This window comes from Schistocerca serialis, chromosome 2 (assembly GCF_023864345.2).
Source record: "Schistocerca serialis cubense isolate TAMUIC-IGC-003099 chromosome 2, iqSchSeri2.2, whole genome shotgun sequence".
NCBI classification, from domain to species: domain Eukaryota; kingdom Metazoa; phylum Arthropoda; class Insecta; order Orthoptera; family Acrididae; genus Schistocerca; species Schistocerca serialis.
In genome coordinates, this window is record NC_064639.1 from 548193603 (window position 1) to 548209444 (window position 15842).

Consider the following 15842-nt stretch of genomic DNA (forward strand, 5'->3'; position numbering starts at 1 on the left):
TCTTGGCGACGAGCAGTTTGGCTTTAGACGGAATACAGGCACCAGAGGTGCAATAGGGCTCCTACAAATCTTGGGAGAAAGGTTTATTGAAAAAGGAAGAGACCTATATATGTGCTTCATCGATCTAGAAAAGGCATTTGACAATGTGGTTTGAGACAAGCTGGCGACTATAATGAGGGAAAGGAGAGTGGACTGGAAAACCAGAAGACTTATAAACTTATTATATCTTAATCAAAAAGTTTCAGTTAAAGTGACAGGAGAAAGTACTAACTGGATCAGACTAGGAAAAGGAGTAAGACAAGGATGCTGTTTATCACCTACTCTTTTCAACCTCTACTTGGAAAATATGATTGACCAATGCTCATTGGATGACAAAGGAGTAGAAATTGGAGGAAGAAGAGTAGGGTGTTTGAGATTTGCTGATGACATGGTCCTTCTAGCCACAGGGGAAAAAGAATTACAGGATTTGGTGGACACCATTGCAACTAACGGAAAAAAGTATGGAATGAAAATTAGCATAAATAAAACAAAAGTATTGGCACTAGGGGGAAATAAGGAAGTAAAAATTATGCTGAATGGAGAAATACTAGAACAGGTGCAAAATTTTAAGTATTTTGGAAGCAGGATAGACACCGACTGGAAGTGCACCACAGAAATTAAAACAAGGATAGCAATGGCAAAAGAGGCGTTTTATAAGAAAAGGAGAATTTTTGGCAGTGGTCTGGACAGAGAACTCGGAAAGAGACTCATAAAATGTCTTGTATGGAGTGTTCTTCTATATGGCACTGAAACATGGACTATGAGGAAAAAAGACAGAGAAAGGCTGAAGGCTTTTGAGATCTGGACATGGCGGAAGATGGAAAGAATAAGTTGGATGGACAGAGTAAAAAAAGAAGAGGTACTGAGAAGAGTGGGAGAGAAAAGACAGTTACTAGATGTAATAAAGAGAAGAATAAGAAATTGCATTGGGCATATATTAAGAAAGAATGATGGACTGATAAAAACAGTTTTAGAAGGTTATGTAGAAGGGAAAAGGAAGCGAGGAAGGAAGGGATTCCAGATACTGGATGACATGATGGACGGTACAACATACAGCAGCCTTAAGATGGAAGCAATGGATAGCAGAAAATGGAGAGGCAAAGGACCTGCTAATATAGCAGATAACTGATGGTGATGGTGATGATGATGATGATGATGATGATGATGATGATGATGATACTACAATTCCTCCCCCCCCATGAACCATGGATCTTGCCATTGGTGGGGAGGCTTGCGTGCCTCAGCGATACAGATGGCCGTACCGTAGGTGCAACCACAGTTGAGGGGTATCTGCTGAGAGGCCAGACAAACGTGTGGTTCCTGAAAAGGGGCAGCAGCCTTTTCAGTAGTTGCAGGGGCAACAGTCTGGACGATTGACTGATCTGGCCTTGTAACACTAACCAAAACAGCCTTGCTGTGGTGCTACTGCGAACGGCTGAAAGCAGGAGAAACTACAGCCGTAATTTTTCCCCAGGGCATGCAGCTTTACTGTATGATTAAATGATGATAGCGTCCTCTTGGGTAAAATATTCCGGAGGTAAAATAGTCCCCCATTCGGATCTCCAGGCGGGGACTACTCTGGAGGACGTCGTTATCAGGAGAAAGAAAATTGGCATTCTACGGATCGGAGCATGGAATGTCAGATCCCTTAATCGGGCAGGTAGGTTAGAAAACTTAAAAAGGGAAATGGATAGGTTAAAGTTAGATATAGTGGGAATTAGTGAAGTTCAGTGGCAGGAGGAACAAGACTTTTGGTCAGGTGAATACAGGGTTATAAATACAAAATCAAATAGGGGTAATGCAGGAGTAGGTTTAATAACGAATTAAAAAAAAAAAATTATATATATATATATATATATATATATATATATATATATATATATATATATATATGAGTGCAGGTAAGCTACTACAAACAGCATAGTGAATGAATTATTGTGACCAAGATAGACACAAAGCCCATGCCTACTACAGTAGTACAAGTTTATATGCCAACTAGCTCTGCAAATGATGATGAAATTGATAAAATGTATGATGAGATAAAAGAAATTATTCAGATAGTGAAAGGAGATGAAAATTTAATAGTCATGGGTGACTGGAATTCGATAGTGGGAAAAGGGAGAGAAGGAAACATAGTAGGTGAATACGGATTGGTGGTAAGAAATGAAAGAGGAAACTGCCTGGTAGAATTTTGCACAGAGCATAACTTAATCATAGCTAACACTTGGTTCAAGAATCATACAAGAAGGTTGTATACATGGAAAAATCCTGACTATACTAGAAGGTATCAGATAGATTATATAATGGTAAGACAGAGATTTAGGAACCAGGTTTTAAATTGTAAGACATTTCCAGGGGCAGATGTGGACACTGACCACAATCTATTGGTTATGAACTGTAGATTAAAACTGAAGAAACTGCAAAAAGGTGGGAATTTAAGGAGATGGGACCTGGATAAACTGAAAGAACCAGAGATTGTACAGAGTTTGAGGGAGAGCATAAGGGAACAATTGACAGGAATAGGGGAAAGAAATACAGTAGAAGAAGAATGGGTAGCTCTGAGGGATGATGTAGTGAAGGCAGCAGAGGATCAAGTAGGTAAAAAGACGAGGGCTAGTAGAAACCCTTGGGTGACAGAAGAAATATTGAATTTAATTGATGAAAGGAGAAAATATAAAAATGCAGTAAATGAAGCAGGCAAAAAGTAATACAAACATCTCAAAAATGAGATCGACAGGAAGTGCAAAATGGCTAAGCAGGCATGGCTAGAGGACAAATGTAAGGATGTATAGGCTTACCTCACTAGGGGTAAGATAGATACTGCCTACAGGAAAATTAGAGAGACCTTTGGAGAAAAGAGAACCACTTGTATGAATATCAAGAGCTCAGATGGAAACCCAGTTCTAAGCAAAGAAGGGAAAACAGAAAGGTGGAAGGAGTATATAGAGGGTCTATAAAAGGGTGATGTATTTGAGGACAATATTATGGAAATTGAAAAGAATGTAGATGAAGATGAAATGGGAGATATACTGTGCGAAGAGTTTGACAGAGCGCTGAAAGATCTGAGTCGAAACAAGGCTCCGGGAGTAGACAACATTCCATTAGAACTACTGACAGCCTTGGGAGAGCCAGTCCTGACAAAACTCTACCACCTGGTGAGCAAGATGTATGAGACAGGCGAAATACCATCAGACTTCAAGAAGAATGTAATAATTCCAATCCCAAAGAAAGCAGGTGTTGACAGATGTGAAAATTACCGAACAATCAGTTTAATAAGTCACAGCTGCAAAATACTAAAGCGAATTCTTTACAGATGAATGGAAAACTGGTAGAAGCCGACCTCGGGGAAGATCAGTTTGGATTCTGTAGAAATGTTGGAACACGAGAGGCAATACTGACCTTACGACTTATCTTAGAAGAAAGATTAAGGAAAGGCAAACCTACATTCCTAGCATTTGTAGACTTAGAGAATGCTTTTGACAATGTTGACTGGAATACTCTCTTTCAAATTCTAAAGTTGGTAGGGGTAAAATACAGGGAGGGAAAGGCTATTTACAATTTGTACAGAAACCAGATGGCGGTTACAAGAGTCGAGGGACATGAAAGGGAAACAGTGGTTGGGAAGGGAGTGAGACAGGGTTGTAGCCTCTCCTCGATGTTATTCATTCTGTATATTGAGCAAGCAGTAAAGGAAAGAAAAGAAAAATTTGGAGTAGGTATTAAAATCCATGGGCAAGAAATAAAAACTTCGAGGTTCACCGATGACATTGTAATTCTGTCAGACACAGCAAAGGACTTGGAACAGCAGTTAAATGGAATGGACAGTGTCTTGAAGGGAGGATATAAGATGAACATCAACAAAAGCAAAACGAGGATAATGGAATGTAGTCTAATTAAGTCGGGTGATGCTGAGGGAATTAGATTAGGAAATGAGGCACTTAAAGTAGTAAAGGAGTTTTGCTATTTGGGGAGCAAAATAACTGATGATGGTCAAAGTAGAGAGGATATAAAATGTTGTCTGATAATGGCAAGGAAAGCGTTTTTGAAGAAGAGAAATCTTTTAACACCGAGTATAGATTTAAGAGTCAGGAAGTCATTTTTGAAAGTATTTGTACGGAGTGTAGCCATGTATGGAAGTGAAACATGGACGATAAATAGTTTGCACAAGAATAGAATAGAAGGTTTCAAAATGTGGTGCTACAGAAGAATGCTGAAGATTAGATGGGTAGATCACATAACTAATGAGGAGGTATTGAATAGAATTGGGGAGAAGAGGAGTTTGCGGCACAACTTCACAAGAAGGAGGGATCGGTTGGTAGGACATGTTCTGAGGCATCAAGGGATCACCAATTTAGTATTGGAGGGCAGCATGGAGGGTAAAAATCGTAGAGGGAGACCAAGAGATGAGTACACTAAGCAGATTCAAAAGGATGTAGTTTGCAGTAGTTATTCAGAGATGAAGAAGCTTGCACTGGATAGAGTAGCATGGAGAGCTGCATCAAACCAGTCTCAGGACTGAAGACCACGACAATAACAACAACAATATACTACAATTAGATGAAAGTATCCTATCTATAAAAACTTCTACTCACAGATGCAGGAAATGTGTTTATTGGTCTTTATAGTGGAAATGTTAAAGGAAGTGGTGGCCATATTCCAATTTTAAGACTTGTCTTGTGTGTAGTCAAAGATAACAGGACAAAACAAAGTGGAAATTCATAAGGAATTGCCAGAAGTAGCTGACACTTTAAAAAATTGGAAATAGAACCTAATAAGGTGTGGAAAATTCTGGCAGAATGTGTATAATTTAGGAGTGAATGTTACAACATTCTGAATAGTAGAAATTCTGAATCACTGAGACCTCATCATCATCAGAATTACATGACTTTAGACACGATGTTAAGTTGTGAAGAAACCTGGTGCTGTGTCATTTCCAGGCCACAACACTTCCTAATAAGAACTACAATCTCTCTGCTCTGTTAATTGTTTATTCTCGTCATATGCAACATATTCAAGCAGTATCAGTACAGTAGTTCACTTTGTGTAAACACAGGCAAATCTGAATGCACCTCTCGAATGTGTGCACAGGCATTTCATTTACAAAACGTTGGTAGCATCCAGCTAACCAGTAAATGTTATTTGTGGTAATTGAAGCCATTTTCCAATGTGAAACTCTAGATCAGTTTAATACTGGCAGTCCAATGCACTGTTCTGTGCTCCACAATCTTATGCATCAAAAGGGTGTTTTTCCATGCCTTTTTCTCCATTATTCATTATACCTGACTAATTGTTCAAAGTGGAGACTTTAATTGGGGCAGGCATTGCATTGTGAAAAGTGATTAGCATGTCACCTCTAGTCAGATATTGAAATATCGAGATGTGCGAATAAAAATTAGCCCAGAAAACTAGCCACATGCCAGTGACTGATAGACAGTGTAGAGGCATTCTTAAAGATCTGGAAATCACTGTATGTGCTAACTTTTGCTCTTTTTAGCCATTGTACAATCTCGCCCTTCCCCTCCCCCTCTCCCTCTCCCCTTCTCCTTTTAATACTCAGCCTTGTAAATATTTATAAGAGATATACACAGACTGAAAAAACACAACATCAAAAAATAATTAATGTACAGTAATGAAATTTAAGGAATACATTTGTCTTCACAACATATTTAAGTGATTAACATAGCAAGATCACAGGTTAATGTAAATGTTAAATTCACCAAGGCAAATGTGAAATCTTGGTAGACTAATAACCAGTGAAACTGCAAGACTTTTTAATGTACGCATGCAAACATACATGCAGTGTTGTACAGGGCCGGATGTCAGTTTGCGGGATGTAGTCCCACGCCTTTGGCACTTGGTCAGTCAATAGAGGGAATGGTTAATGCTGGTCATGGATGATGCTGGGATTGTTGTCTGATAATGTCCCCATATGTGCTTGATTGGAGACAGATCTGGTGATTGAGCAGGCCAAGGCAACACGTCAACACAGGGTGTGAGCATGGTGGGTTTCAACAGTAGTTTGTGGGCAAGTCCTATCCTGTTGGAAAACATGCCCTGGAATGCTGTTCATGAATAGCAGCACAACCAGTTGAATTACCGGACTGTCATACAAATATGCATTCGTGATGTGTGGGATAACAAAGAGAGTGTTCCTCATGTCATATGAAATTACACCCCAGACCATAACTCCATGTGTAGGTCCCGGTGTCTAACCTGCAGACAGGTTGGTTGCAGTGTGTCAACTGGCCTCCTCCTAACACACAGCCATCACTAGCACTGAGGCAGAACCAGCTTTCATCAGAAAGCACAACAGACCGCCACTTTGCCCTCCAATGAGCTCTCACTTGATGCTACTGAAGTCACAAATGGCGGTGATTTGGGGTTAGTGGAATGCACACTACAGGGTGCCTGGCTCAAAGCTGTCCCTGAAGTAAGTGATTTGTAACAGTTCATTGTATCATGGTGATGCCAACTACTGCTGCAATTGCTCCTTTGGATGCAGTATTGTATGTGAGAGCTGTACACCAAACACAATGGTGCTCCCTGTCGATGGTGCCATGTAGCTGTCCGGAGCCTGATCTTCTTGAGACTTCACATTCTAATGACCATCACTGCCAGCAGTCATGTGCAGAGGCTACATTCCCATCAAGTCTTTAGTATCACAGGAGGAACAGCCATCTTCTCATAGCCCTATTACACGACCTCAGTCAAACTTGTTACAGTTTTGGTAATGGTGTATTGTTACCTGAAAGGCATTCTTGGCTAACATCAGCTCACTATGTCCAATCTTAAATGCCCATGATCATTACAGTGTGTATTTAAAGAAACTTAATTTGCATCCTCATAGTGGTGCTACTAGTGCCACTCTTATGCGACCAGTGTGAAATTTGAATAGCCATTATCTTTCAGATGTGGAAACATGCCTACCAGCTTTCATTTATGTCACAAAACTCCTTCATTGTGTTGCAGTTCCTTTTTCTGTCAGTTTAGTTACCCCACTGCTTTAGTGTTAACTTCACTAATACATTTCTTCATTTTTATTTTCCTAAATCTACATAAAATGTGTGTCAAATGCGTTTCTGCATTACTGATTTATATTTCCTTTGTTGTAGGATGCACTTTCTGACCATCACCCAGAAGTGCCACTTATTAACCCTCTACCAGAACGTTTGAGGACTGTTCGTGGAGATCCTCAGTTTGGGCCTGTCAGGCAGTTTCATGGGAATCTGCTTGTTACATATAGTCCTGACTCTATATACATTCTCGATCCATCTAATATCTCTGTTGTCGGAACTGTGTCGGGCCTTCGGGGTGTACTTGATGTGTCTGTTTCAAGAGATGAGATTTTTGTGCTAGAAGGTGGTCGAAGTTTGATTCGTTTGGCATATGGACCTGAAGCACCTCCAGCGCCATCAGAATTGCAAGGTTGGTATAAAGTACAGAAACTATAGCACATTGGTTCTGTTTTGAAATATGAACTTGCAATATCTTAATGTTATACAAAGCAGTTTAATTTAAAAAATTCAGCATGGAGACAGATTAAAAATATATTTTTACCTGTTGCTGATCAATTGAGTAACTCCTGAATTTCTTTTGTACATAGACACATTGATGTGTATGTTTCATTGCATATTGCATAACATTCTGAGTCAGTCTGCTAAGGGCTATGTTGCGAAGCATTGAATATTTGTGCAGTGGTATCACTCACCATTTATGTGCTGCTACTGGTGTCTGCTATTGCAATAAGGTAGTTAATTTGGAGTAGTCTAATCATTTGTTACAAATTCTCCCCTGCTGATGGCCAGAATGCGTGAGAGGCAAAGTGCAGAAACACTAACATTTACGGTGGCTTGGAGCATAATTTTTATTTTATTGTATTTTAGTTTTTTACTTTATTGGTAGTCCAAACTTGATATATATTGTGAGTAAAACTGCCAAAGATCATGTGATGAAACTCAACTCTACCCAAAGCATCACATAGTAGTAACAATAAATAAAATCTAATTGTCTTGTTTGGGGTTGCTGAAAGTTAATGATGATTGTGAGAGAGAAACATGAAGGTAATAACACACAAATTATATCAGGCAGTGATAATTAAGAAATATTGATGTTTTGTGGAGACAATGTCTATATTTTTATACCCTTACTCAAAACATTCATCTGATATATTGGAGTTTCATATTTCTATTTTTTACACACTTTTAGTGCCTATTAAATGTTGATAGTCAAAACAATTTAAGCATCTCTAATACTAAATTGATAACACACCTCAACTCATGTATTAGGCTAGTATTTAATTATTTTGCATGAGTTTGTGTGTCTCACTCTGTACAACATTTGAACAACTTCCTGATTTCCTTATGTGTTTGAAACATGGAGGCAATGTGACCCCTCTGCCTGTCTGAACCCATCAAGCCAAAGACTACTTGTCTGGTCAGTTCTCACTCAAGTCCGTGTGGTGTAAACTGTTGGCTTTCAGTTGAAGAAGTAATATATTGCACTTTTGATTTTTACTGATTGGTGTTTAAGTTATTGAGCTAGTGTAGTGAGTGTGGATACTAAAAGTTGTGAGTGAAGACACTTTACAAAAAAATGGTAGAACTGATGCTTGTTGTAACATTTGTGACAAAAATTTTGAAAATTTTCTTGAATATTTGCAAATTAACCCTTTTGATGCTACATATGTGCTCTTTCCATTCTGTGCTGAAACTACTTTTGTTATGGCCGTACTGGGTACCAAATGCTGATGCATGTGCTGAGAGACAGTGTTCTGGCTGATAAGAAATGCTTATCAGATTTTTTGTAAACTTTTAGGTGATAAACTTTGATTTTTGTGCATCGCACAGTCTGATATCTTCACTCGATAAAGAATTGAATTTCTTTTTGTTGTCTGTCATACTTATTGCACTGCATCTACTTAAGTAAAACATTGCATGAAATTCTGAGTGTTCGCAAAGGTAAAAATGCATTGTGTGGTCGATCCTAGTTTATATATTACAGTGAATGAAATGTGGACAAGATATCAAAATTTAACAAAAGTTGAGAGAAGAAGATAACTCATTTCATTCTCAAGTTATTGATTTTTAGGTCTGAAGGATGGTAGCACACGACACTCCCATTCATGTCCTTGCGCATCACGCATCTTGTGACTATAACAATCGTATATCATAAATGATTCAAAATATTGAAATGAGGCTTTCTGCAAATGATAGCACCCAATGATGCACATATGTTGTATGAGAAATACTCAAAACTTTCTTATTTATTGAGATATAGAAGTAATTCATTCGAAGCAGTGAGAGGTCAGCAGCTCAGGACACATTCAGACATCCATAGCAGTGTAGGAAAATCCATGCGGCACACATACATGTGTCCGCAACACCTGGAATAGTGTAACAGGATGCGTATACATGCCCAGAGCAGCAAAAGGGTTAATATATAAAGTGGTTGATGTAAAACATAAATTGAGCAACCAAATAAAGTGTGAAGGATATCTACTAATTAGTGACAAGCGGTATGCCTTCACAAGACATGCATTCTGAGCCTGCATAAACATCAAGAAGTTAAAATGACAAATACTTTCAGAACTTATACTAGTTCTTCATTACCTCTTCTGAGTACATTGATTGGCTGGCCATCAAGTGTCATTTGACTTCAGCCAAAAGTAGTGTAACACCCTCCATTTGTGCTGCAAAGCAAATGGTTCATTGACACATCTTCAAATTTTCTAAGACTGAGTTTGTTCTAGAAATGACAACTTGCTGTTGGTATTTAAATGAACACCACTATTGAATTCCTTTAAGTCAACATCAAAGTAAAATACTACGTAGAACTCAAAATACTGCTAATGTGGCTGACTTTCAGATATGATTTTTATCTTATGGAACCTGTTGTCTCTGACATCTGTATTGATATATGATTAATTTGATTAACTAGCTCTATCAGTTTTGTGCATTCAGAAGTAACAAAACTGTTAACAAGTTTTTTAACTAAATGTTACATTTAAAAGCAACAAATATGTTAATACCTTTTTTATAGAATATATTAATATATTACATAACTGCAACAGGTAATAGCTACTATTTCCTGTCATCATGTGTGTGTGGGGGGGTGGGGGGGGGGGGGGGGGGAAGATGACGAGAGGGGCTTTCAATAAGTAAGGTGACACAGTTTTTTTCTTGGCCAAATTTGATTGAAAAAATACAGAATTCGTTGCTGAACATCGTGGAATATTTCCACTTTAGTCCATGTAGTTTCATGGAGTTCCGATGGATGGTGGTGCTATACATAGCCTTCAGAATGATGTCTGTAACAGATGTGTGTTCCATGAAGAGAGGTGCCATTGAGTTTCTTTTAGTGGAAAACCAGAGCATCACAGATATTCGTAGGTGCTTGGAGAATGTCTACAGAGAGCTGGCAGTAAACAAAAGCATAATGAGTTGTTGGGTGCAGGTGTGTCATCATCGCAACAAGATTGCACAAACCTGTCCAGCCATGTGCGTGCCAGACAGCCACACACAGCTGTGACTCCTGCAATGTTGGAATGTCCGGACACTGTCATTTGAGATGATTGATAGTTCACAAACAAACACCTTGCTGCACAACTTTACATCTTTGTTGGTAGTGCTGATACACTTGGCCAACATTTGGGGTACTCATAGGTGTATGCCTGCTGGGTTCCTCACTAACAGAAGGCTTCCACCTGTTTGGCCCAATGAAGGATGCTCTCCGCAGGAAATGGTACGTGGATAATGGTGAGGTTATTGAGACAACAAAATGTTGGCTCCGACATTGGTTTTGTACTCAGAAAAGGGGGGAATGGTATGGTGTATTGTAATCCTGAATAAAGCCAACCTGATTTCAGAAACAAAATGTGTTGCATTGCTTATTGAATGCCCCTCTTGATATTAGAATGAGTGAAAGTAGTTCAATTCCAATGCATTTCTCAGTAATTCAGCTGCATAGTCACAGCCTAATAATTTAGTGTGTCAAGGTTAAATCCCTAGTTTGTAATGGGATTTTTTTTATTTGTTTCTGGTATGTGGTGTAGCTTTCAACATCTGCAGTATTTGTGTATCTCAGAAATGCAAAGTTGCACTTTTAGACAGATTGTATGTCAAATTGTAGGCTTCTTCTTAACTTGTTAAGTGAGTTTAGTGGCATATCATTGAAAGTGATGGAACCAGCTTCAGGAAAATCATACTGGCAAAACTTTTTTTAAATCAATGATGATAAACATTTCATATGACAAATTTCAATAATAACATTTTCCCGTTTCACATCTGTCAATTTTCTTCACTCTTTTTTTATTGATTAAAAACTCTCATACATGTAAAATATCAACATTTTACTGCCAACACATCAGCAGCAATGATATGGCTCAGATAATTTATCAGAAAATCAATATATTGATATTGCAGAAAGTATTGCCATCTCTACATCCAACCTTAGCAACTGATCACTGCCAAGAACGTATCAGCATGACATAAATGGTTTTGATACTAAACAGCTTAGACCAATGATGACTGGAAGAGATCACTTTTGTCCAATGAGTGTTCCTTCTCTTGTGTCTAAAAAAGATCAGATTTATGCATTTTCCACTCATTTAAACAAATATGCTTTGTTGTGGTTTGATGTGCGCTCTCATTGTGTTAAACTGTTGTTACCCTTCAAGTACCGTTTATGGCCCATTATTCTCTGAACAGTTTGCTGCATTGCTGACTTGGTTTTTATATGTTGGAAACCTCCTGGTCTTTCTTCTTTGATCGTCATCCTGTGAACGTTGGATTTGGTGGACAGTTGTGAAATAACATACAGTGCAGAGATATGACCGTTATGTAGATAGAGTAGTGTTATCCATTACATATGTATCTTACATAGAGCTCCCTCACAGTATGACTTATTACTAGTCCACTTAAGATCATACACAGCTGCCAAATGATTTCTTTTTGTATTGCAGAAGTGCAAATTGAATTTAAATTTTCTGTACATTATAGCACCATTGATTCTGGTTTGCTATAACTAACAAAGATAGCAAAGAGCTGCTGCTTTGTTGAGTGCAATAGTCTCTGACTCGCTGACTGATCACTTTCAGTTACATGTGTAGTATTGTTTTCATGTTTGATATCACTTTAATCACTCTCTGAATGAGAAATCTAATAAATTTTCACAGATAGTCACTATCTTATTCCTATCATTTCAGTCTATATCAAAGTTCACTGTTAAAACTGACAAATCGTCATATTTCCAAAACCAAAGATCAACAAACTGCTTCCATTTAGCACTATAGTAATTTATAGTTTTGCGACAATAAAATTCATTCATTGAGTGAGCTTTCCATAGAACAGTATTCCAAGTATCTTCAACCAAATGTTTAGAAAATAATTCATCACAAATTAATGTTTATGTTCTCTTCAAAATTTTATACATTTTTATTGTGTAATGCAAAGTACTGCCACTATATTCAACTGTGCAATATACATGCATAAGCAAGAATGGCTAATTCAGAACTGATACAAAACTTGAATAACATAATACATATTTCTCAAATTTATCTTCACAATAATGATAGTCAACGGGTCTTGCCGATGTTGAAGGCATCACCTTGTGTAGTCTGGCTGTCAGCAAGAATTGTTTATAGATCCTTATGTAGTATAGGGTGGTAGGACAGCACTCTGCTATCCTGAAACTGTCATGTTGGGTGACATGTATTGTCTCCTAGCATCATCATTAAAATAACATCTCTCATTTATCAAGTTTACGTATTTTGCAGTTCATTACATACTGTACAGTTACTTAAACAAGCACATTGGAATCATGAAATCTAATGGTATACAAGAATTAAGTGACAATCAGTCTAGATGCAAAATCATTTTGCATGAGATATGTTACATGGCATACATAGTATGGTGATTGTAATTTGTTTCTGTGACCGTATCTCACAATATTTCGTCTTTCCAGATAAAGGCATGTGTGTAGGCTCAATTTGTCCTTTCCTCATATACGGCTTCAAAGAAACAACATTCGTAAGACCAAACAGCTTTCTCGACTCAGGATATACTAATTGGTATGCATTTGGGTGAGGGTTCTCAATAATCTCAAATGGCCCAATGTAAATATCAAAAAACTTCTTGAGTTCTGCTGTTAATAATTTCGATTGTTCGTGGGATTTCACTAAGACATGGTCGCCTATTCTGAATGTGGTAGCCTTTATTTTCCTATCATGTCTGTTTTTTCTAGCTTCACCTAGTTTCTTCATGTTTTCTTTACAATCTCTTCACATTCTTTCATTGCTATTAAGGCACATATAACATGTCAGCCTCAGTTGCAAATAGAAACAAAACTTTACCCAGGTTTCATCCAAAATAATTTGGCCTTCTTCAGAAGCGAGTGACGCTAAACTCTTTTGGCTGAAACCTGGGTAAAATGTGGTTTCTATTCGCAACTAATGCTGACGTGTTACATGTTCAATTATCACAGTTGCTGACAGGGCTGCATAATGTTAAAAAGTCTTAGATATTAAGGCACATTGTGGAAAGTCTATTAATTCAGAAATAAGATTCGCTGGTCTGAGATGAAACATAATTTCATATGGTGGATGATGTCCTCAAAGTTGTTTACATGGTTGGACCAACTAGGGTGTTTGTGACTACAATAGGTCCTGCAAAGTCTCCCTAGTTCTCTCATGTACCTCTCTGTTGGGTTTGAAGATGTGTTGTACTCGGATATCAAGATATGTTTTGTGTTAGTTTTTTCCATGAATGCTTTCCAGTTTTTTGAAACATATTGTGAACCATTATCAGATAGTATGGCTTTTGGTTTTCCTATGCTCTTGAAGTAATCTCTTTCAATCTTTGTAATGATCTCTTTACTCGTAGCTTTTCAAACAGGGTAAAGTTTAATTAATTTGGAAAGTACATCAACCATGACGAATATAAAACAATGACCACCTTTGCTTTTAGGTAAAGAACCATAAAAGTCTACAGCTACTAAATCTAATGGCTTATCCGGAATAATGTTCTCCATTTCTCCTTGAAATGTTCTGTTACTTACTTTTACTCTTTGACATTTGTCGCAAGTTGATATTTCATTCCTTGCCTTCTTTACTATTTTATAAAAGTAGATATTTTCTTGTAACTTTTGTATGCATTTCTGTATTCAACAGTGACCATAACTTTCATGGGTGTACTTTATTAACTTGTCTGCCTCACGTTCTGGCCAACATGGCTTCCAATTTTGAGAATCCACATCTGTTCTTCTAAAGAGTGTTCCCTGAAATAGCGTATAGTATTTGTCAAGTTTATGATACCCTCTTTTGCTTAAACAATCCTTAACCACTTTCTATTATGATGTTTATTTTGTCCCCTCCTGATGTTATTGCAAAGCGTCCTTATGGGCTTTTCATCTTGGATTTCCTTCACGTATCTTATTTTAAATTCTTTTTCTTACTCTTGATCAAAGATTTCCTCATCTCCTCATACTGGTAACCTGGATAAAGCATCAGCTACTACATTTTCTGACCCCTTAATATATTCAGTTTCATAATCAAACTGTTGCATAAACATTGCCCACCTGGTTAATCTGTTATCATATAGTCTACACTCCTGTAAATAACTTAAAGCTTTGTGGTCTGAATACACTTTTATCTTGTGTCCTAACAGGTATGTTTTAAATTTTGTAAATGCCCAGTGTGCCACGAGTAATTCTTTTTTCTGTAACTGTGCAAGTTCTCTCATGTTTAAGTAACATTCTACTGGCAAATGCAATAGTGCAGTGAAGATTTTTTTCATTCAGAACTTTCTCCTGAAATAGTTCTGCTCCTAACCCATAATCACTACTGTCAGTTTGAAAACAAAATGGTAAACTAAAATCTGGTCTGTGTTAAAGATTGTTCTTACAAAGTTCATTCTTAATTTTCTCTAATACCTTCGATACTCTTCAGACCAATTCCACATAGTATTTTTTTCTAAATAAGTTGCTTAAACATGTTACATTAAGGCATTGTCCATTTATATATTTTCAATAGAATTCACGGATTCAATAGAAAGATTTCAGTTGTTTTCGGTTTCCAGGCGATGGAAAGTTTACGATAGATTTTATTTTCTCAGGGTCTGCACTTTTCCCTTCCTTAGTAATGACATGACCTAAAAATTTGAGTTATGGCACACCAAATTTACATTTTTCTAGGTTTAACATCGTTCCTCCTCTTCTGAGTTTCTCACACACCTTTTTCAACAACTTCAAATGATCCTCCCAACTTTGATTTGACACTAATATATCATCTACATAAATGGTTAATTCTGACACAACTTCTGGCCAAGTACATAGTCTAGTGCTCTTATAAATTCTGTGACTGATGAGTTTAATCTGAAACGCACTACACAATATTTGTAACATCTCCCATTGTATAAGAAAGCAGTGAACTTCGTAGAACTAATTGCAAGAGTTCTTGATGAAAACCAAATGTCAGGTCAAGGCTTGACATAATTTGGATATTTTTAAATTTATATAACAACTCATCGATGTTCTCTGGGTTGTCAGTTTCTCTGTATAATTTGTTTAACTGTCTGGAATCTAGTACTAATCTGACTTGTCCATTAGAATAATTTACAATGACCAAGGGATTATACTTCTCTCAATGATTTCACACACTTCCATCTTTTGTAATTCTTTCTCCACTGCTTCCTTTTCAAGATTGGAATACCCTATGGTTTTGTAAAGAAAGGTTTATGTGGCTTCATCTGCAAAGTACATTGATATCCAATTACTTTACCTGGTATTTTGCTAAATACATCACTATATTC

General features: G+C 37.4%; 1 protein-coding gene across 3 annotated transcripts in view; it reads left to right on the top strand.

Moving 5' to 3' along the window:
- The window catches only part of LOC126457531 (uncharacterized), a 221914-nt gene that overhangs the window by 53710 nt on the left and 152362 nt on the right, over positions 1-15842 (top strand). For all 3 annotated transcript variants that reach the window (XM_050093884.1, XM_050093885.1, XM_050093883.1), the window contains exon 7: positions 7152-7464. In XM_050093884.1, the coding sequence (XP_049949841.1) occupies positions 7152-7464 (313 nt within the window). The remainder of the gene's footprint in view (positions 1-7151; positions 7465-15842) is intronic.